Source organism: Pyxicephalus adspersus, chromosome 12, assembly GCF_032062135.1.
Source record: "Pyxicephalus adspersus chromosome 12, UCB_Pads_2.0, whole genome shotgun sequence".
Lineage (NCBI taxonomy): Eukaryota > Metazoa > Chordata > Amphibia > Anura > Pyxicephalidae > Pyxicephalus > Pyxicephalus adspersus.
This window is the reverse complement of record NC_092869.1, coordinates 37,480,504-37,502,832: the sequence shown is the minus strand read 5'-3', so window position 1 is coordinate 37,502,832 and position 22,329 is coordinate 37,480,504. Positions and strand designations below refer to the sequence as shown.

The following is a 22,329-nucleotide window of genomic DNA, read 5'->3' as shown; positions in this document are numbered from 1 at the left end:
AGTCTTTTGTCACTAAAGTTAAAAAGTTCTGGTTAATCTAAATCTGTACTACTCACAAAAAATGAAAGTTGAAATTGTGTCGGTTGTCTAAATACTCAGCTTGTGAAGGCACGGGGAATGTCTGACATCACTTATAGTATATTATAGATGTCTGGCTTCAGATACTGGATAATTCTGACTGCTTCTTTCCTACAAAACTGTAATGCCATTATTTTATCAGGAAGATATTTTCTCTTGTATTTACAAAACCTGTTTTTTGTCCCAGGTCAATCCCAAAGTCTGGAGAAAGTTCTTTATGGTGGCAATTATGTTGAGGTAGGACTAAAATTTCAATTTGCTGTTAAATTGTGCATATATATGCGTTTTAAGTTTTAAGAATCTGCACAAAGGTAAACATGTTGCTACTAAAACAAAAGGGAAAGCAGTATCTTTCATCCTATTGTCTTCATTGGTGTGCTTCAAAATCCTAAGAGTGAATACAGTTAGCTGATTCCTGTATCCCAACTATTAGCAAGGAATGAAAAGAATGCGATTAGTAAAACAATGCACATGCAAATTTTGCAAGCAAGCAATTTTTTTTAAAGAACAGCAGCAGCATGCAACTTCATAAATAGTCCAGAAAAGCTTGCAGGGAAAGCCATTAGTCTCTGTTTGGGGGATGTGACCTCAATTGGGAGACAGCAGATCTCATACCTAATTCTGTAAGAGGTTTTGTGCTTAAATCATTTGTAGAAGTTCTGTGTGACCCATCAGCTTCAGATTTGTTTTTTGCAGTTTTGCGTAGCTGGAAACCTTTTTTGATATCTGCCAACAAAGCATCGATAATGCAGCCTTCTTCCAACTTTACAGCACCTTTTCGAACTAGACGGTACAAGATAAAAAAAATTAGATTACATTATACCTGTTTTACAGTAAATACGTCAATGTGAAGGAGGAGGGAAGATAGATATTTTACTTAGTACTTCAAATGATGAAAGTTTTTGCGTGTTTTGGAAGTATCCTGTATGAGACCAATTATACTTGTGTGCCTCCAATGTGATTCTGTTTTGTCAGCCAAGAGTTCTGATTTGTATTCACCATTTCAGTACAGTTTTACCGTTGTACCCTTGCACAACCTTTACAGCTGCCATACGCTGGGTGGAAATTTAAACTTATATTTTAACATAAGGATATGATGAAAAGTTGTTTTCCTTTTGGGGAACCCAGTGGCACAGCCCCTGATTTTGAGTACCTCGATCCTTATACTTTTCATGGTCAGTACCCAATACTTCCATTAAAGCTTGAAATGTACATGATGGCAAATGCAGCAGGAGAAGTGGTAATGCATTTCAGTAGTTGGGAACACCCATGATCCAAACAAATCCATGGCATAGAGAAACATTTCTCAACCAGGGTTCCACGGAACCCTAGGGTGTCTCCAGAGGTTGCTGGGAGAGCAATTTGTGACTCTTAGGTAATTTTACCTGACACCAATGATCTTTTTGACTATCTGTAAGGGTGACAATTCCTTCCACTGTCCACTATAGAGGTTCCCGAAAGAGCTGACCTTCTAAGTGATCGCCCTCATGTTGAATAACACTGGCATTTTATCCTTGGAGCACTTTAAATATAAAAAGGCAGCAGTTGGTTAAGCCCGCTCTCCCTATTTGTGAAATCTCAATTTTGTGATTTCCATGTTCTTTACGATGACCCTATGATTCCGTAATCATCAAACAGATCAATGGGTTCTTTTAAGTGATTATCACAAACACTAATTAACAGCTGTGGTCTAATAGTTTTACCCTCTACATTCTATTCTAATCAACCAAGTTCCTCTATTGACAGTCACTGGTGGTCACTTTACGGTCACTCACTGTTTTTGTTATGGAGCAATAGTGGGTTGTAGAAGGAACAGAAAATAGGTCACAAGGAATAGAAACAGCATCTTTACACATGCGCAATCCATAGCAGATCCGGGTGCCTTATTTGACCTATAGGCATGTAGAATTTTTTTTTCCGATTTTATTTATTCAATATTCAGCTTTTTGGGGTGAATGATACATTGTTTAGAGACCGGTTATGTGAGGATGACTTACTAATTTTTCCATTTTCACCCTTTTGTCTCTTGGCTTCTTCCTCTTCCAGTTGCTTTTTCCTTTTTTCAGCCTTGGCTGCCTGCTCCTTTCTGTCTTTATTATCCTACGATTAAAATATATTTAAGTAATCATGCATTGATGTGCACCCAGAAATGGCAACAAGTTATGATAGATATGTACTACAAAACCAGTATATGCCAAGCAAATTCATCAAACCACTGCATATGCCAAGCCCATGAAATACCAATGTGGCATCACATAGCAGCACTAAAGACCTCTATACTCATTGCTTTATCCTCCTGTAGGACAGGAGGATAAAGCAATGAGTAACCAGGGTAGTCCATCCTCTAACATTTATTCTTATGTACAAAAATCCTATGGTCTGACACAGCAAAAACAATCAGGGAAACTCTGGATCATGTTTGCAAATATTCATATGACAGCTTTCAGAGTTTCAGTTTTGAGGAGGTTAGCAGGCAAACTTTATAAAAAATTTTTTAATTTGTTTTATTCACCAGCAATCTTTTTATCAGTCTGCACCTTGTGTATCAGTCACAGAGCTCAAATAGCCCAACTATTTATTAGTGCGACTCCCTGATTGCTCAGTGTTTGTCCTTCTGTCTTTGGGCTTCCATTTCTATAACCAGTCTATGATATATATATATTGATGTCCATGCTCTCGTTGGGTGGATTCTCAGCCTCTCAGTTTGTCTATTGGACAAATTGGGATATTTTACTAAGAATATAGGTGAGGGTAAATCAGAATTTGGAGCCGTCACCATCTTACAATGGGGGCACCCAATACAAAGCTAACTGTTTAAGATGGCATGTTCCTAACTTTGGAGAGATTTTCTATTACTTTGATAAATAAATAAAAAAATAAATAGGGATGAATAAATAAATAAAAATTGATAAAAAAATAAATAAAAAAAAATAAAAGGATAAATAAAGTAAAGGTAATTAAAGCAAAATCTCTATTATGAGAAAATAGGAAAAAATATGGAGTTTCAACCTCCTCTATCAAAATGAAAAAGTTAAAAAAAACAAAAAACAAAAAAACAAAAAACATCACAGTTGGTAATCATTTTGTGGAAAGATCATAGGAGAGAGTGACGTAGACTAAAAGGTAGCCATATACTAGTTAAAGGTTTGCATTGCCAGTGTAAATAATATCTACAGATATGGATCAATTACTTGCCCAACGCTGTACATCCATTGACCAGCAAAGCCAACATTCATCTAAGAGCTCTCCCTAACAAATGCCATTATTATTAAGGATTTATATAGCCCCAACATATTATGCAGCGCTGTACATTAAATAGGGATTGCAAATGATAGACTAATACAGACAGTGATACAGGAGGAAAGGACCCTGCCCCGAAGATCTTACAATCTAGCATTCACCCTGACCAACTGACCTGTACACCAACTATTGGGTAAGTGTAAAAGGTAGGGAATACTTTAATTGGCTACTGGTTGTTTGGGAACACTCCTAGCTGAAAATGCACATCAAATGAACATACAAAAGGCATTACTCATCAACCTTTTATCATTACAACAATCAAAATTTGGCTGGTGGCTGTTGGGTTGTTGGGTCATGCTTCCAGCTGAAAATGCCCATTGTGGAACAAACAAGAGGCATTACCCATTCATAATAAATATATTGTATTGATCAAAAATGCCCTTTTTGTAATAGATTACAGTTATATTCAATTTTTTTATGGAACCTTTTATCTGATATAATTGTCATAGTATATAGCCACCTCAAGGTATGAGCTAGGACAATAAATACAAAGAGGAATTTCAAACCTTCTTGGCTTTTAGGAAGAGTTCTCGGAAAGTTTTCATAGTACTGAATGTTTCCTCCAGAGATAACTTGGATGCATCTTCACATAAGTAATCGGCTAGTTTCTTCTTTTTCTGGGAAAGGAGTTCCAGTTGTTCCTCTAAGTCCTTCAGTGCATTAGCACACTCCTACCAACCAGAAGATAAAGTTCTCTATTACAAATATGTCAGAAAGTCACATTGTATCTATAAAACATCACTTCTTCAAACAATGATGACTATTTTCTGTTGCTCTAACTGAGTAATAAGTGTTATCTGCAGTTTGTGGGACTCAATTTAAAACTATAGGTCTATAAAAGACTACCCTCTTCCACAGGGTGACGTCTATTGATTCTTGAAACCTAACCACATCCTATGACTAGCCGTTCATTCGCGATATGAAAGTGAAATAAAAACTCCATCCCATACTATAGTGTTACTTGCCAACCGAACCTACAGTATTATTGTGCCCCCAGCTAAATATTAGCCCTGTGGGTTGGTGCTTGGTAAAAGATCATTTTTTTTTTTTTAATGACAGCCAAAAAAGTCAAGAAGCACAACTATGCAAAAGAAAGACTTGGGAGCCACAGAAGCTGCTCCGGTGTCTCTACTAAGGAGTATTCCTTTTTAAAAAAATAAATAAATTACATACATTGTAATTTACAATTGCAGTCCCTCTTCTAATATTAGGTTGTTTCTTAACAACTTCAACAAGACCCCTAATTTTTATTTTATGTTTAAATAAGCAGTGTAAAAACGGCACAGAAATACTCTCCTGCATAGCGCTTAAAGACATAATAAAAACCTTGTTTGCTGCAACCATGCAGGGGCAATTTAAAGATACAAATGCCACTTTGGCTAAGGATCAGAAAAGCCCCACTAGCACGTATGCCCGCTCTCTTGGAACATACCTGAAGAGATTTTTCATATTGCTCCTTCACATCATCTGCTGAACTGGAAACTTTATTCTGCAGATCCTTCAGTCTTTTTTGATTAGTACTGGTTTCTGTATATAGATTTTCTATATTGACTCTAAAAAATTCAAAAACAAAAAGTTGACATTTTAAAGCAAAACCAAGGAAATAATGTCATTCATTCAGAAAACACACAGGGGAAAAAGCGGAAGTGGTTTGTGAGTCCTAATATTAATTATTGTGTATACAGCCTGAATGCGGCACATAGTATTAAAATTGAAAGGTTTAGTTGGCCTTTAAAAATTAGTTCTGCTTTACTCTAATATTTGCTCCTTAGGTACAACCAGTAATATTACCAATAGGTGCATGTCCCACTTATCTACACTGCCAGCTATGATTGTAGATATTAACGCTCTTAAAAATGCTTGGTTTGAGTTTGCTAATGATGCTGGTATTTCAATAATAAAAACAATTAACATGACTCCATCAATAAACCATTATAAAACAACATTCCAGAATCTAGCCTACTTCTAGTATCTGTGGACAGCTATTTTTGGGTGCAAATCAATGTTGGTTCTGTTTGGGGAAAAGTGGGACAGGTGAGCCTTGACTTTAATATTGGAGAGATTACCAAGTAAAATAAGCAGAGAAAAAGCCGAATGCTTACAGTCTCTCTCCCATTAAAAATGGAGCCCTATGGAGGAGAGTAATGAAAAAGAAGAAAAAGAAGAAAAAAAAGAAAACAGTGGCATGAGCCGCATCACCACGCTTTTGTAGGTAAAGCAGGTAGGATTAGCTCAGTAAACATGTAAAAGGGAGTTTAAAGTTCCATATTTAAATAAAAAGTAGGTCATTATGCCAGCATGGTGGCTCAGGGGTTAGCACTCTGGTTTTTGTGCAGCGCTAGATGCCAGGTTTGAATCTCAGCCAGGACATTATCTGCAAAGAGTTTGTAGGTTCTCCCCATAGTTCTGTTGGTTTCCTCCAACGTTCCAAAAATATGCAGTTAGGGTAGGAGACTTCCCCTCAAAATTGTCATTAGACATATGACTACGGTAGGGACATTAGATTGTGATCCCCTTTGAGAGACAGTCAGTGACATGACAATGAACTTTGTAAAGCCATGCAAAAAATGTCAAAGCTATATAAATACTGGATAATAACAAAAATCCATTAAACTCTCTAAAAGATGTGCAATTATATTTAACAACCAAATATTTTGTGTATACATAATTCTATAAGCCGTTATGTATTTCTTACCCAGCAGCTGCTGCAACCTTCTCAAGATCATTTGGAAGCTCAGTAAGATCGGGGTAATTTAGTTCTATTTCCTGCAATTAGAGATAATTAGTAAAGTCAGTGACATTTATAGTCTGGAAGAATTTCTCTAAATAGCCTCCTCCTCTAATAGGAGGGTTTGATATGATACAGCCTAACATGTACCTGAGCTCTAGAACTTTTTTTCCTAATAAAAAAAAATTTGTATGTGCTCATCTGAAGCACAATTAGCTACTACAAACCTTAATCCTGTCAGTGGGAAATTCCATTGCCGAGATATTCCCAACTTCTAGACCTGATGTCAGCTACAGATAAGAACTGGGAATATCCGAGCAATGGGACATTATCGAGGCATAGTAAAGAATTTGCAGGAAAAAGGAGTTCTGGTATACTCGAAGTTAGGCATAAGTATTATTAAGACATGAACTGGACCTTGGCTAGGAATGGAGTTAGGTAAAACTCCCCAATTTTATTATTATACATAAAAATTATGTTCAGAATTTAACTAATATTACTGGACAATTTACAAAAATAAGTAAATTAAAAAGTGTAAACCACACATGACCATAGATACACGCACTGGTTATTCATTATGGATGCTGTTCACCCTAACCAATCATTCGCTAGTTTTCATTTTTTTTTTCAACTTGGACTGCAAAATTTTTTTTAATTCTGGTTGCTGTAGGAAAGTCTGAAAAAAGTACAGTTTTTGGATTTTTGGAGTTCTTTGTAGAGTTCTTACCTCCAGGATATGGTGTAGCAGGGTTATGCGAGTTTGATTTGCCTTGGTTTCAGTCAGCTTCAGTAAAGTGCTTATTTTAAATCCATTTGCATCGCCAGTGTGACTTCCCTGGAATATGGAAGATAGAATTATTCAATAAAAGCCTTTACATTAATATAAAACATATCACACCTGGTAACACCTATACCAGGCTTTACCCCACCATGGTGAACATGACTCACTATTATGATTGGAGGGGCTGTTTGCAGTTCCATGGAAATCAACATGTGTTAAAGCCTGCTTTAAGCAGATCAGAAGGTGGTCAAACGTGCATGTTAACAACTTCTGAATGATCTCATAAGTGTCCATCACCAAAGGACAAGCCTTAGAGGTCACCAAGGTACCAGACTGGAAATGTTTCGGTGTGTAAAACAGATCCTACTGAATGCGAGCAACTACTACTAGCTATGCATTAACTGAAACAAATAAATATGTATACAGACATATAATATCCAAGTTTGCATGCTGGGCTACAGGTTACAATGGTCACCAAGACTGCAACTTGAAACTAAACCCTTAACTGCAAGCAGGTTCAAAAACACCAAACACAGTTATACCTTCATATACTGTATTTTAAATGCAACTACCCAAGCAAGTACCCATGCAATGTTTAGTATCAGCCTTTTGTAATCCCCATGTGCAGGAATGAGCAGCAGGAACCATCCAGGCTCGCTGTATAGCACACATGATGGCAAAAAAATGGCAATAAACTGGGGGAAAGATGACCGAACTGTAATGCTAAACTACAGTAGAGAAACCCATTCTCTGTCTGACACTCTGGGCTGTGGGTCGGCCATTTCTTTCTCACTTTCACGGCTATTGTATTGTCTAGGAAATCCGGGCTGTAACCGCAGCTCGGAAAGCCTTACAGAGAACTTGTTAGGGACCAATGGCACTAGGAAAAGCCTGTGAGGGAGTGGGGGTAATGGTAAGTATAATTACCAGGCATTAAGCCTTGCACTTTGGATATAACCCCCAGGACTTATTATCAATGCATTTCAACTTCTAATATAAATGAAGTTGGAGACAAATACTCACATAGTTTAAGAAGTTACCAACTTTCAGAACAAGCTGACAAAAGAGTGGAAGTCTCTGACTGGTAAGGATATCTGGGAAAAAAAAAGATTTTTAGTAACTCTGATACCATAAATTCTCAGTTGAAGATTAGAGTTGTAAAGTAGGAAAGGGTTGGACCCATTGTGATTTTAATGCTGCCTTTGTCCCCACTGAGAGATTTGCCCATCTATTTGTCCCGTAATGACTCACCAACACAGAACAATAAAGAAATTCTAATTATGATGAGTTGTCACCAGAGTAAGAAGTGAGGGAAATCCTTCAGTAGAGAAATCAATTATGATAGATTTTCAATTAATTTTGGAAAAATTTCTGATGCATCTCGAATAAGAAACAGGCACCAATTTTATCCTTCACCTACTTCATAAGAAAAGAATTGGTCCTTACAGGAAAAAAAAGAAACACAGGCAGCAGCAATATTACTTTTATGTGTAATAATGGAAAGTAATAGAATAGTTACCGTCACATGCTATGCTGACTGTCTGAGCTTTAGGTCGTAACATGTCCAGCATTACATTGTTCTCCTCACAAGCCAGCATACACTCAATTCGAAGCTGGTAGCTGCAAACAGAATGTGATATAATAAAACCTTTTTATTGCATTGTACAAATATATAATTGTACAGATCATGGATAAGTGATAATCCAGAACTGTCTGCTACACCTCACATGACATCTATGTCCCACTGTCCCAATGGCCCCCAAACAAATTCCACCATCTAATTGGAAGCCCCCTCAAAAAACAAGCTGCTTCCTGAGATATCACAGACAACTTTTTCCATAAAGCCAAAACATCAAATAATAATAATAATGCAAGAGGATTGTGTTACCTTATAACTGTGCAATATGAGGGAAAGTATCCAGCCATACTATTAGGTTTATAACCCCTAAATGTATTCCCCATAAACTCAATATTCACATCTGTTTTCCATACATTCTGAGCAACCCTCTACTATTTATTTCACTGTTTCCTATAAGTATGTGCCAATTTTGTCCAATACTCATAAGTAAAAGTAATTTCATGCAAAGCCATAACCATACAATGTATTCACTGTTACCGAGAATCCCAAGCTGTGCAATTCTCAGCAGTCAGAGAAGCTTGGAAATATTCAAGCAAAACAAGAAGGCAAATGATTCAGCAGATTATTCTGCAGAAGATCAAGCAATTCAGAAGGTCAGGCAGTTGTTATAGATTTATGACTTTGGCAGGCTGGACAAGATATATGCATGTGATTGTCATGTATAAATTGTGGAATATTTGTATGGTGGCCAAAAAAAAAAGAAAAAAAAATTAAAAGTCTAATAATAAAACCTTGTGGTATGAGTTCTAAAGCAAGCAAAAGGTGAACAAAAAAATCAAAGGAAAGTGAAGAGAACTCCACAATGCACCAAAGGCTTCACACTGCTGCGTACATTTTATAAAGGGTCTGCAAAATGCGGTGTGGATTTGCACTGATGTGCAAAGTGCAGAGAGAATAGCAATATCCCCTTCTCTGTTTTGCAAACCTATGTGCTTAAGCTTACGTTGTAGCAAATTTGAAGTCAAATGCTATTGTAACCAACATGGAATGCCTTGGCATTTTCACAATGATACTCTACATCCAAAAACACTTACTTGGACACCCCGAGAAGCAGCATGTAAAACCGATCTGCGTTTGATAATTTGGAAATATCTTCCTTGAATGCTTTTAGGTTTTCCACCTGCAAATGACATAATAATTTAGGAAAGGGGATATTGGTAACTGAGAACAGTTATATAACACAAAGAAAAGCTAATCTTTAATGCAAGGCAGAATCTTTGCTATTAAAATGGTTATACTATCTTCTAACTTTTTTACCTTTAAGGATTTTTAAACTAAAGAACAAGAAGGTAACTTGATGCAAATTACAACCAAATCAAATGGGGGGGGGGGGGGGGGGAGTTGCTGGTTTCATGAATTGTTACATTCCAAAAAATATTTAGGAAACTCCCTCTAATCCCAATGTTCAAGAAAACTCATACTCGTAATTTGTTCCTCCAATGAGTAGTTAAGGGAAAATCGAAGGTACTTGTATCAGATCTTATAAAGTACTTTATGAAGATTTCCAATCCTTTAGTGTAGGGCTTCATTGGTTTTCAGTTTTCATGCTAAAACATTGTCAGCAAGTACAGCAAATATCTGTTGGTTTTCCCAAAATATTAGCACCCTTGGAACTTCATAGGAATAAATACCAAACCAATACTACAATTTTTTATTGTATGGACTAATAATCCCATAACTAATCATGTTATGGGGAGGGACAAAGGCAGACATCTATAGAATCGTGCCATTACTCATACCAGCTTTACTCCTCTTTACATATTGTAATCAGCAGTGACTGCATATTAAAGTAATGTTCAAGAACTAAAATCAAAGCTAATAGGAAGATGGCTGATGTTAATGAGATTTATGGTGCAAATCCTTGGCTGATTCTCAGGGGATTTTGTGCTGTGTGGCTGGATGTTCTGCTAAAACTGCTGGGCATTGTAGGGAATTTCTATAGTTAAAAACTACTTGGGCACACAATTTTTAAGTGCTTGTTTCCAAAAAGATATTCTAAAGGAACGATTAGGCTTGAGAGGGTTATCAGACTGCTCTAAAGTACAATAGTTTGTGGCATGAACATGCTCAACTAAGATTAAATGGGTGCTGGGGTCATCTAAGGGTTGGACCAAAACAGATCAGGTGTCATCTTATGTCCATTGGTACCTTAGGAGAAATCAATCTAAATATCTAGCAAGAATTGCAGTGTCCCCTAAAAGTGAGCAGTATAGACACAGGCTTGTACACACTGCTCATGGTCCTTCTCAAATCCAACCCGGTTGGCAAAGGCTAATCCCAAGAGACTACCAGTTACTATGTCATTCAAAACCACTGTAATACCAATGGTATAAAAAAATCAAATTTACTTCATGTTTTTCAGGAAGCAGCTTAAGGAATTGCTTTAAAACTTCGATATCAAACTTCGACCGATCTCCTTTCTCAATCAGAGAAACAACTTCTTCATTGGAGCTACAAAATAAAATAAAGATAAACTGTGTTAATGATATGTTGGGTTAAATAAATATCTAATATAGAAAAAAAGCAGAAACTGTTGCAGATATAGTTGGGTGAAAATAACACAATGATTCTGTTATATAGGTTGACGATCGAAAATCCGGCCATTAATAATCCGCTTACTTCAGTTTTCCGGCATGAATTTCGGAGTACATTTTCATTACAGGGACTGCAGTACACTGTTTAGCCATTTATGTTTTGATGGCTCTGTTCTCCAGAAACAGCTGTTAGGTCTTTCTTGCTACACTAAAGACACGTTGAGACGTCCCTGCTGCCTGTTCTCCGAACTGTGCCAGATGTCTGCGGGTGCTGCGAGAGAAAGGCCGGCCTGTGTGTGGAGGTGAGTATAACCTTCAAAAAGCCGGAAAAAATCCGCCACTCCTCAGGTCCAGAGTTTGCTGGATTTTTGAATATCAACCTGTACTGAGTTGTAATATTGGACAAGTGAGGCCAGAAAATTTAGTAAGAAAGTTTTTAAATGGGCAGTCCACTCTAGTATAGTACTGAGGGATATATGGAAGGTTCCATTTCTTACCATGTTAGGTTTGGTTATCTCTGTCTTTATTACTTTGAGTTACTCACAAGTATGTAACCCAAAAAGTCCATAGAAACCATTGGGGGTCACCTCTATGGGCCCAAGTCTTTTCTACTTCCTACAGCAGAGTAGCGGGATCCTTTCTATTGCCTATCCAGCCGTGGGGTGCTCTCAGGCTTTAGAAGGAGGCACAGCATAACGATGCCAAGACGAAGGGACTGGTCAAATCAAATACAGCACTGGATCACCAGTCTCCCCAACTGGAAAAGCTCCAACAAGGAACATGGACAGCAAATTTAGGCAAGTGGAAAGTTCGTAAACCGGTTGGGGACAGATGGTCTTTGGAAAGAGGTCAGCAATAGGCATAATCCAAATATTCCTCAGTAGAGGTTTTTCTACAGAAGACACAGAAGTGTAATAACCCCATATGGTTAAATGTGTAGGCATTGCCCATCCTAACCTGTTATACCACATACAGTACAGATGTATGCGAGCCATGACACAGAGCTTTATTATTCAAAGACTTGAATATGTGAGCACTAAAACTCACTCAGAAAAACTTACGTTTTGAATTGCTTTAAAAATATGTTCAAATTCAAATTCTTTTTGGAATCCAAAAATGAAATCTGTTAAAAAAACAAGAAGGAAAATAAGAAACCCAACTTTTCACAGCACGCTTTAGAAGTGGTTGGTGGGGTTTACAATGAAAGGTATACCTCTTTAGGTGGCTTCTTAGTCTGCGTTGCTTCTTTATCTTTTTCTTTGGCTTGTGGAAGGCAAAATAGCTGTTCTATACTGGAATAATTGGGTTCCAGAGTTTCTTCATTAGTGCTTACGGAAGACCACATTGACTGTCCATCTAAAAGAGATATCAAAAAATAAATACAATAAACACATAACTACCAGTCAGCAATCAAATTTGCCTTATAAGGATTAAAATGATTGGTGGCATTTTCTCTGGCCATATCCATTTCAGTGTTTCCCTATCTTTTTTAAAATATGGAACCCCTTGAGATAACTTTCAGGTGTTTGGGGAACCCCTACTATAAATACTTTATGTATAGCTCACAGTGTGGTGGTCAGTAGAAAGAATGTCTAGAATGTCCATTCTAATCTTTCTCCATATCAGCTTGGTACTTGTAACTCGGTCACTTGCACCTCGGTCACCTAAGCAGAAGTGATTGGTTTCTTGTGCTATACAGATAGTTGTAGCCAATACTTCCTCTGCACAACAAATGTAAAATCTCTGAAATTCTAGTTTATATGGGTCAACATTATCAATCAGCTAGAGGTCATGGGACTGGTCATTGCATTTTACTCAAACACAGCATTTAAAACTGATGTTGTTTTTCACTTTTAGCATAGTCTCTTTCAATGATAAACCAAGCTTACAACAAAAAGCACCATTTACTGCATTGTGCATTCCCTACTCATATCTAGAGCAAGGGTGCTAAACCAGGATTCCTCCAGAGGTTGTCTGGGGTTCCTTGACCTGTGATTGATTAACCTCCTTTTTGATTGTGTCCACCTACTTCAAGGACCAATGCCACTTGGCATAGTAACCAATTACGTCATTGTAAAAAGAGGCATTCATCCCGGTGACCACCAACGTAACGTGCATTTTTTTCACTGATCCCCAATGAATTTGTTCTTGCAGTGGTAACCCCTAAGACCTAAGAAGTTGGGAAAGGCAATTCTAGAGCATACTAGAATAAAATGACAACACATACAACTAGATACTTGTTTCAGCTTTAAGACAGAACCTGGTACCTTGAACTTATTAAAGTCTTACCTTTGGCAACATTAGGAGGCAATTTCTGCCAATTCAGTTTCTTCATTTTTATAGATGGCCTGTTGACCTTGAAGAAAGCTGGTTTGAACGATCCTACTGAATAACCTACATGGGAAACAACAACTTCTTCACTGAAGCCTCCTGGAGGTGGTGGTGGTCCCATGCCGGGAAATGGAGGAGGCGGTGGTGGGGTGCCTCCTATACCAGGAAAAGGGGGAGGCGGTGGTGGAGTCGCTCCCATGCCGGGAAAGGGGGGAGGTGGTGGTATGCCCCCCATGCCAGGAAATGGGGGAGGAGGTGGAAAGCCTCCCATGCCAGGAAATGGGGGAGGCGGTGGTATGCCCCCCATGCCAGGAAATGGGGGAGGTGGTGGTGGGGGAGGTGCAATACTGTTTGTGCCATGTGGAGGAAGTGAAGTTGGTGTAATACTTCCCATAGCAGGCAAAGGGGGAGGAGGGGGAGGAGGTGGAGGGGTTACTCCTGCTCCTGGAATAGGAGGAGGGGGAGAAGGAAATGAGTTCATGCTAGGAAAAGGAGATGGCATCTCACATGGGGGAGGAGGAGGGGGTGGTGGAGGTGGTGATGGAGTAAACTGCACATCAGCACCAAGTAACGGAATGGAAGTTGAAGGACTTTTGGATGAAGGAACACTGGAAGAAGCCTTTTGAACCAATCCCTTCCGAACATCTTCCAGGGGTTCAGCTAATGCATCAGCTAGAGATAAACTGTTCATTTCTTCTTTGCTGGATTCATACATAGGTTTGTCCGTTTGTATGCTTACATTAACTTTATCAACATTTCTGTATTGGCTTTTCTGTTTGCTTGGGTGTTTTTTTGAGGTTAAGAGCCTATCCATAACACCCTCAAGGGTACTTTCTTTACCTGTCAAAAAAAGTGATGACAAACAAATAAACAAAAGCTACAGTTAAATTGGCTTGCACAGGAACTATGGCCCTGTATATGCACAAATTATATATATATATATATATATATATATATATAAAAATATTAATATATTTATATTAAATATAAATAAGCTAAATAAGCTATGCAAATCTCATTCACCAGGGAAATATCTCCATTCTTCCCTGAACTTATTTCAGGAAACTTTTTTATACCCACTAAGTGCTTGTTAGATGCCCTAGGACCTCTTAACATTGGAGTAGTTGAAATACAGGAAGCAAGAAAGAATTTGTGGGATGTCCTATCACCATCTGCTCAAGCATTATTGGCTACATTTATTAAGCCGTTACTTGTTATGCACAATTATGCAACCAGTTCAGGCACCTGTCCCACATATATGTTCTGAGTCAGTGGCTCACTATGAAGGAAAGTCCGTTGATGATAAAAATAAAAGTTCAGGAACCTTTACCTTTAAATAAATCCAGTCTCATAGATAACAGATACATACTAATGACTTCCTCACTGATAACCTCATCACACGCATGGCTCCAAGACTTTTCTAGAGCTGCCCCAACTCTCTGGAATGGTCTTCCTTGTCATATTCAGCTTGCTTCTACTTCTGCTCATTTAAAAGATCCCTCAAAACCATCTTTTCAAACTTGCCTACCCATCTTCTTCTGTCTCCTAAACCTCACTACTTCCCACAATTCAATATCCCCCTTCCTATTGTGTGACACTTGCCCCAGCTCTTAGATTGTAAGCTCTTCTGGGCAGGGTCCTCTCCTCCTCCTGTGTCAGTCTGTATCTGTCATTTGCAACCCCTATTTAATTTACAGTGCTGTATAATATGTTGGCGCTATATAAATATTATTTATTAATAATATGTGGAATCAGGATGACTTAGGCCTAACCTAACAAAGACTTTGTCCTTTCTGGCTGCAAGACTACAGTTATACTCTGTAAGCTACACCCTACAGGTTAGGTAAAACAGCAACTAATTTCACCTTTAAGTCACTGGCTGAAAAAAAGGTATATTTGCAGCCCTTGGGGGTGGGTGAAAACTTCTGAAGTTGCCCCACCCCTGCCTACCAGTAAATACTGAAATTCCAAATAAGTGTTGGTGTTTATGATACCTACAGTCATCTGCAAGCAGTACAGCTCTGTTCACCAGCAGCTCCAGGGCCTCCCAGAGAATAGCACTTGATGGATGATTGACATCAAACTGCAATAGACCCTGCAGAATGAATAGAAGCTGGGCTGATAGTGGTGAACAGCTGACCTAAAAGATATAAAAAAAAAATCAAAAAAGTATATAACAAAATTAACAAAAATTAAACAGTCTACATACTAAATAGAATTTGTGTTTCTTGCAGGATCATGTTATTTCTCATCAACCAATCCCAGGATTTTACACAAAGTGAATGTTTAAAAATGCCTAATAAATTTGTAAAAATATTTCCTGGAGTACGGCCTTGGATAAAATAGAGACAGCAGAGGTGTACACACATGGATAGATTACTGCAGGTCATTTTAAATCTAACCTGTCTTTATTATGTTTGCATACTGTATCTTACCATTTCTTTTAACATGGAGAACCCTTAAAATAACTTTCAGCTCTTCAGGTAACCCGTTCTATAATTACTATATACACAGCTCACAGTATATTAGTGTGGTAATCATTGGGAAGAATTCCTCTTGATAGCCATTGGGAGGAATGCTAGCAACCTCTGGAGGAACCATAGGATTCCACTGAACCCTAGTTGAGAAACAATGCTGTATCTGGTTGAAATTTTTTAAAATCTTTATACTGGATGGCCTAGATGAAAAATTAAAATGTTAGAATTTGCCCTTATGCAGTTGCTGTGGGCTTTTGTGTTTTACCCAGGTGCTACCCATATATACTCTCCATCGGAAAGTTTAGACCTTGAAACGCTGACCTGAGTAGTTCATGTGGGCAGCACGGTGGCTCAGTGGTTAGCACTCTGGCCTTTGCAGTGCTGGATTACAGGTTCGGCCCGGACACTATCTGCATGGAGTTTGTAGGTTCTCTACACGTTTACGTGGGTTTCCTCCCACATTCCAAAAACATGCAGTTAGATTACTTGGCTTCCCCTAAAATGACCTTAGACTGTATTAAAGACATATGACTAAGGTAGGGAGATTTAATTGTGAGCTTCTTTGAGGGACAGCTAGTGACATGACTATGGACTTTGTTAGTACAGCACTGCGTAATATGTCAGCGCTATATAAATACTGTGCAATAATAATAATACAGCCTGCAGCTTTGCCACTCCATGCCTCACCATTCCACTAGCCAGTCTAGTTCCAGTCAAGGTATACAGGACTAAGTAAGTATGCATTTTTCTTTGCAATGTCCAAAAAGGGTTATAGTATTGTATCCACATGCAATAAACTAATAATAAATAAACTAACCAGACAATTCCAGCCAAGCACAACTGAAAGCACTTGCAAAGTAAATATACATTATCGATATATAAATTGTGCTGAACACCTATTGGTAATGCTAATTTTGAAGCGTTTGTGCCATTCCTCCAACTCTTCCCTCCTATATGAACAGTATACCATTATCACACTGATGAAATCTACTCCTGGCTTTCTCTTTCTTGTAATCCCACTAACATATCGGATCCTCATAATATACAAATCAACAACTTACTGAAAACACATTGCAAGACTGATCTCAATTAGTGACAGCTAGTTATAAAAGCAGCTGAGCTGATAATGATTTCCTGGCTTTATGAGGAATAAACAAGCATGTTTCTAGATCTTTGGCAGAGTTGCTTTGGGACATACTTTGTTGAAGAGTGTAGAGAAGACTTCCTGATGATTGTTCATATCAATTCCTCCATACAGTTTGAGAAGATCCTCATCATCCTCTGACTTGGCTTCCTCAAAGACATAGACCTGCACTAGCAAGTCTTCATCTTCCAAGTCTCTGAATCACAAAAGTAAATGAGTATTATACAGAAAAAATGGTGATGGTATAAAGGCCTCTGATCAATAATAAAAGGATCAATGGACGAGTTTCATGGTCATCATGTGTAAACTGACTATGCCATTATTAAATTAGGAATCTGCTCAAACACAAAAAGGACATTTTTGTTCTAGTGAATGCTGCTTGGGCTAAATCACACAACAGCTTTTTGTTTATTTCAATTTTTATTTGCCTCCTTCTTTTGTTACTGAAAATAATTGCCAAGTAGTTGCTAAAAGCTAAGACCTCATCTTTCTACTTGCTAAAAGCCCCAGAGAGCTCAGATAAAACAAGCTAGTGGGTCATTAATAACATTTTAAAAGATTTATATTTACCTTATTTTTGTTAACACATCCAACAGATGAAGACCTGAAAAGTACAAATAGATGAATTATTAATAGGATCTATATTACAATCATCAGCAAGTCCATAGCTAACCCCTTTCAGATATAGGTGCTAATATATACTTGTAGTTTACTATATTCATAAGTATTACATCTATAGAAAGCAACTTTATTCTAGTGGTAGTCATTGTATGTCAGATCACAAAAATCTCTGATTGTGTGTTGTAGTTATTGCAAACTTCATTATATTACATCTGCAGAATAGGCTTACTTATACAGAAATGGTGATCAGATAAATTATCAGCGATTTATTTACAATTTCAGAACAATGCTTTTATAATGTTTTACTGATACATGGAAGACCATTTTGTATGGTGATCTTTGATTCCTATCCTGCAATCACCCTTAATGATCAGAAGCTCTGTTCACATGAATGGTGTAATGGACCTTTTCTATAGTTTTTAATAATGCATCTAAATATTGACACTGGAAAACTTTTTAATGCATTGACCCTCTGTGATTAGGCTGTCCATTTGCATTGATTTGGCTCTTAGTAAGGGTCTGATTTAATAAAGCTCTCCAAGGCTGTAGAGGATACACGTCCATCAGTAAATCTGGGTGTTCCAGCAAACTTGGAATGGATTTTTTAAATGTCATTTGATAGCAAAGGTTTTCAATCCTGGACCAGACTCTGCAGGTTTGCTGAATCACGCAGGTTTTCTGATGAACGTGTAACCTACCTAGCCTTGGAGAGCTGTAATAAATCACTCATCAACAAAAAAAAGTCCCTGCACTATTTGTGGACAAGTCTGTGTACATTGCAGGGCTAGTGTGCTTGCATATACTGAATGTTTGTATTGTGTAGCCATTCAGAAAAAAAGGCCCTGCACATATTACCATTCACTGACATCTGTCCCCGCACTGTTTCGTACCAGGAAAATAAAAAAAATTACATGAGATACGGGCAGAATGTTGCACATGTAGGAGCTGTGTTTTTGGGGCACCAGACTATACGATTGCCCATTGGAAATTTATTTGAATTGGTTGTCAAATGCAAATTTGTCATCAGATCTGCTCATGCATATGCAGTGTAAAGCCTTGTACAGATGTCAGGTTACTGTTGCTGGTAAGGATCTGGAATGTATTTAGTGACAGATGAATGAACAAGCGCTGTACTCAGAGTACTGTTCAGTTTTATGGAGAGCTGAGAGGGGAGGATGAGTGAGCGGCACCCTGCTGCGTCCTCCTTCATTGCAAAGTTCACTGGTTTTCCCTATCAGTCCTTCATTGATCCGCAGAATGATGAACAATGTCGGGGGAGCGCTGTACACATGCTAGATGTGTGCCTGAGATGATCACTACTGAGCTTCTTATATGACAATCATCTGATGAATGTACAGGTACTCCCCGGGTTACATATGAGATAGGGACTATAGGTTTGTTCTTAAGTTGAATTTGTATGTAAGTTGGAACAGGTACATTTAATAAATGCAATTAGGACAGATGTTTGTCTCAACATATTATTAGTCAGCGTGGTGTCAGTTACTGTATAAAATCCTCACTGTGAGCTAATCACAGACAAAAACTTCTGGAGCAAGCTGTGCTTTGATATGTAAAAAGAAACAACTGCAGAGTTTGTCTTGGTCAAGGGTTACAAGAGCTTGCAGAAGAGCTCAGTCTCCGCGTGTTTAGCAAAAAGATTTCTTCTGTAAGTCATGGCAACTGGTCCTGCACAAAGCAAGCAGGGAAGCCCAGTTCTTATCGAGGAGTCGTTCTTATGTTGGATGTCCTTAACCCAGGGACTACCTGTACATAGCCAAAAGTTTTTTACACACATCAGAAAATTGTCCCTTGAGATGAACAGTTGTGCTAATATGACGTGTACAGATATTGGATTGATGAACGCAGACGGCTTCAGGTTGCTGCTCACTCGCCCTGCACCCTCCCATCTCCATAATACAGAATGGGCGTTGTGTGTTCTGTACTCCTTCATTTATCTGAATGATTGTTTCCAGTGACAATGCTTTGGACCTTGAGTGAGCTTTAATATGAGGTTTGAGATTGCACAGCAAAATCAATAACTGATCCTTTTAATACATCTGAGGCTCTGTAATCTGACACTGTGGAGCAAACTCAGTAGCTGGGAAAAATTTTACAGGTCTGCCAGTCTTTACGTGAAGGCAAATTGAAATGTTTCATAATTCAGCCCATATAGATCTGACTGGTTCTCTTTATAAACTCTCACTACACCTTCGTAGTTTGTCATTCGCTCGGATTCTCTTTCATCACTACCTGATCCCCATTCAATACGATGATTTTATAATAAGCATCCCCTACACTTCTCACACTAAATGTTATTTGTGTGGAGTTATTACCGATGAATTCGTTCCTCAGCTGCACACGGAGCCGCAGTTCTTCGGTGCCGAAAATGATGGCGTTGATGACGCTGAGCAGCGTGACCATGTAGGGAACATTATCCGTGGCCGAGAGCTCGCTCATAATGACGCTGAATCGATATTGCTGGTTCTTCACGGCCTGGTAATGGAAAGGAAATCTTTTGTGAGGATGATATTATGTTACAAAGGATTTTCCAGAGTTTTCTTGCCAGTGGGAGTAATGTAAAGGACATTGGATACAGCAGCAGAATATATCTTAAGTTAACAAATATCAAGAATGCTGACTGAAGAAGTCTAATTATTTGTCACACTTTTCCTGACAAATCTAACCTTCTATCTTTTTGGATAAAATCTCATTGTGTGTAGTGGATAGGTCAGTTGTGGTGAGGTTACAGCTTCCTCATACCAGGGAACCGCTGGATCGGGGGAGGTGCTATGTGTAGCTTCTCCCCATGGCTGCCCCATGGTGAATGAATGGGGGCGGCAGTGAGTGGGACTGTACTGCTTTTTGTCCTTTACTGTAAAATCTGCAGATGGTGGCTCTTTAAGAACCAGTGCTGTGAGCAGCTGAATATTTAGATAACAAATGGATTTCCCTACATAAATTACAAAGACTACAAGTCTATGTTAACAATCTCACCCTGTGAATTCCTAATAGTGACATTTTTAAATTTCATAAATCCAAAAGGGTACCATGTATTCACCCAATTTCATATTATTATTGGTACCATGTATTCACCTGATATCATATTATTATTATCAGTACCATGTATTAACGCAATATCGTACTAGTATGGGTATTGTGTATTAAATCATCATCATAATATTATGTGCACCTTGCATTTACCCAATATTATACTAATATGGGCACCATATAACCTTATATCACAGTATTATGGGCACCATGTATTCACCCAATATCATACTAGTATGGGCATCATATTGAATTGTTATGGGCACCATGTGTTCACTCAATATTGTATAATTATGGGCACATTGTGTTCACTTAATATTATATAATTATGGGAACCAATATCATACTAGAATGGGCACCATATCACATTACAGTAGTCCCCCTTTATATCGCAATTCAAAGATTGAGGTCCCAGTATATTGTGTTTTTCGCAAACCCGTGGTGTTGTTTTGGAATGTTGAGAATCAAAGGAGGAACAAGTCTAGCCAATCAGAATGCCATGTTCATTTAGATTTATTGAATGGGGCATTCCAATTGACTGCACAAATAACCAGCAGCCAATCACAACAGGCATTAGGCTGTGATTGGCTGCTGGCTATTCGTGCAGTTGGGGAAAGTTGGGCATCCGTGTGTTGCATTTTTTCGTTTATTAATGGGGGACTACAGTATTATGGGCACCATGTATGCAACCAATATTATACTAGTATGGGCACTTCATTGCGTTATTTTGGGCACCATGTATTCATCCAATATCACATTATTATGGGCAACATGTATTCAGCCAATATTACAGTATATTGTCCAGTGTGTATTCACCCATCCTCATATCATTTTTTGAAAACATTTCACATCTATTGACACCCCAGCAATATTTCCCATTTAATTAACAAGCAGCGTATATTCCTTGAAAACCAATTACACCAACAATAATCATATTAGAAGTGGAGTGATCACTCGGCATACAATCGTGTTCAGGGAGCGGAGGTTTGTAGAATGACTTGTGGTGACTGGAATTGGAAATTACACTACAAGTGGGGACATCTTACTTAAAGGAAAACCTTTCATGTATACAAGAAGAGCGGCATTAATTCAAGGCCACGGATCATTTTCCTGAAGTATCTCCAGCTGAAGGATTAATAATTACCGGGATTAACGCAAAGGTCTGAATATTCAGTGTTAAAGTGTAGCTCTAACTATAATATTCCTCTCCGAGACGGTTGTCACCAAAATAGGTGTCCCTGTGGGAAATGTTAGCTTTGCCTTTTGTTCAGACAATTCTAAAACCTAGAAGTTTTCGCCACTTCTTGTCTCAGGGACAATGATCACCAGGGCAAATAGAGAGGGTGAATCTTCCTTGTGGACGTATAACGCAGTTAGAACATAAAAGGGGTTTGATCCTTGAAGGTCATTCAGTACTCAAAGAGAAAAGGCCAAAACCTGCCCTTCCTACATGAGTTGAGGTCCTGTCCTTTTTGCAATCCCCTCCTGTGGAAGAGCCCAAGGTGACCTATATTTTCTTCCAACCCGTTGGCCACTAGACTAACTCACAACTGAGGTTTGCCCCAATAAACTACCTTCAACCCAGAAATCACTGAGAATTTCATTTTTGATAGTTGTTGCCCCCTTTGTAAACTTACTCCCTGTCTCC

General features: G+C 38.3%; 1 protein-coding gene and 1 long non-coding RNA gene across 3 annotated transcripts in view; one reads left to right on the top strand and one right to left on the bottom strand.

The window, feature by feature from the left end:
* Positions 1-22,329, top strand: part of LOC140342410 (uncharacterized) — a 94,174-nt gene that overhangs the window by 25,720 nt on the left and 46,125 nt on the right. Inside the window, exon 2 of the long non-coding RNA XR_011923075.1 lies at positions 266-315. This is a non-coding gene — a long non-coding RNA (uncharacterized lncRNA). The remainder of the gene's footprint in view (positions 1-265; positions 316-22,329) is intronic.
* The window catches only part of INF2 (inverted formin 2), a 47,097-nt gene that overhangs the window by 1,330 nt on the left and 23,438 nt on the right, over positions 1-22,329 (bottom strand). Inside the window, exons 4-20 of one of the 2 annotated variants that reach the window (XM_072428576.1) lie at positions 19,967-20,126; positions 17,583-17,616; positions 17,067-17,208; positions 15,390-15,531; positions 13,350-14,231; positions 12,274-12,416; positions 12,122-12,183; positions 10,875-10,977; positions 9,561-9,646; positions 8,407-8,507; positions 7,911-7,981; positions 6,834-6,941; positions 6,074-6,144; positions 4,811-4,931; positions 3,885-4,049; positions 2,076-2,178; positions 694-861 (exon numbers count right to left, since the gene is read on the bottom strand). In XM_072428576.1, the coding sequence (XP_072284677.1) occupies positions 694-861; positions 2,076-2,178; positions 3,885-4,049; positions 4,811-4,931; positions 6,074-6,144; positions 6,834-6,941; positions 7,911-7,981; positions 8,407-8,507; positions 9,561-9,646; positions 10,875-10,977; positions 12,122-12,183; positions 12,274-12,416; positions 13,350-14,231; positions 15,390-15,531; positions 17,067-17,208; positions 17,583-17,616; positions 19,967-20,126 (2,662 nt within the window). Of the gene's footprint in view, positions 1-693; positions 862-2,075; positions 2,179-3,884; positions 4,050-4,810; positions 4,932-6,073; positions 6,145-6,833; positions 6,942-7,910; positions 7,982-8,406; positions 8,508-9,560; positions 9,647-10,874; positions 10,978-12,121; positions 12,184-12,273; positions 12,417-13,349; positions 14,232-15,389; positions 15,532-17,066; positions 17,209-17,578; positions 17,617-19,966; positions 20,127-22,329 lie in introns of those variants that run through there. The other variant, XM_072428577.1, reaches the window with a different exon arrangement.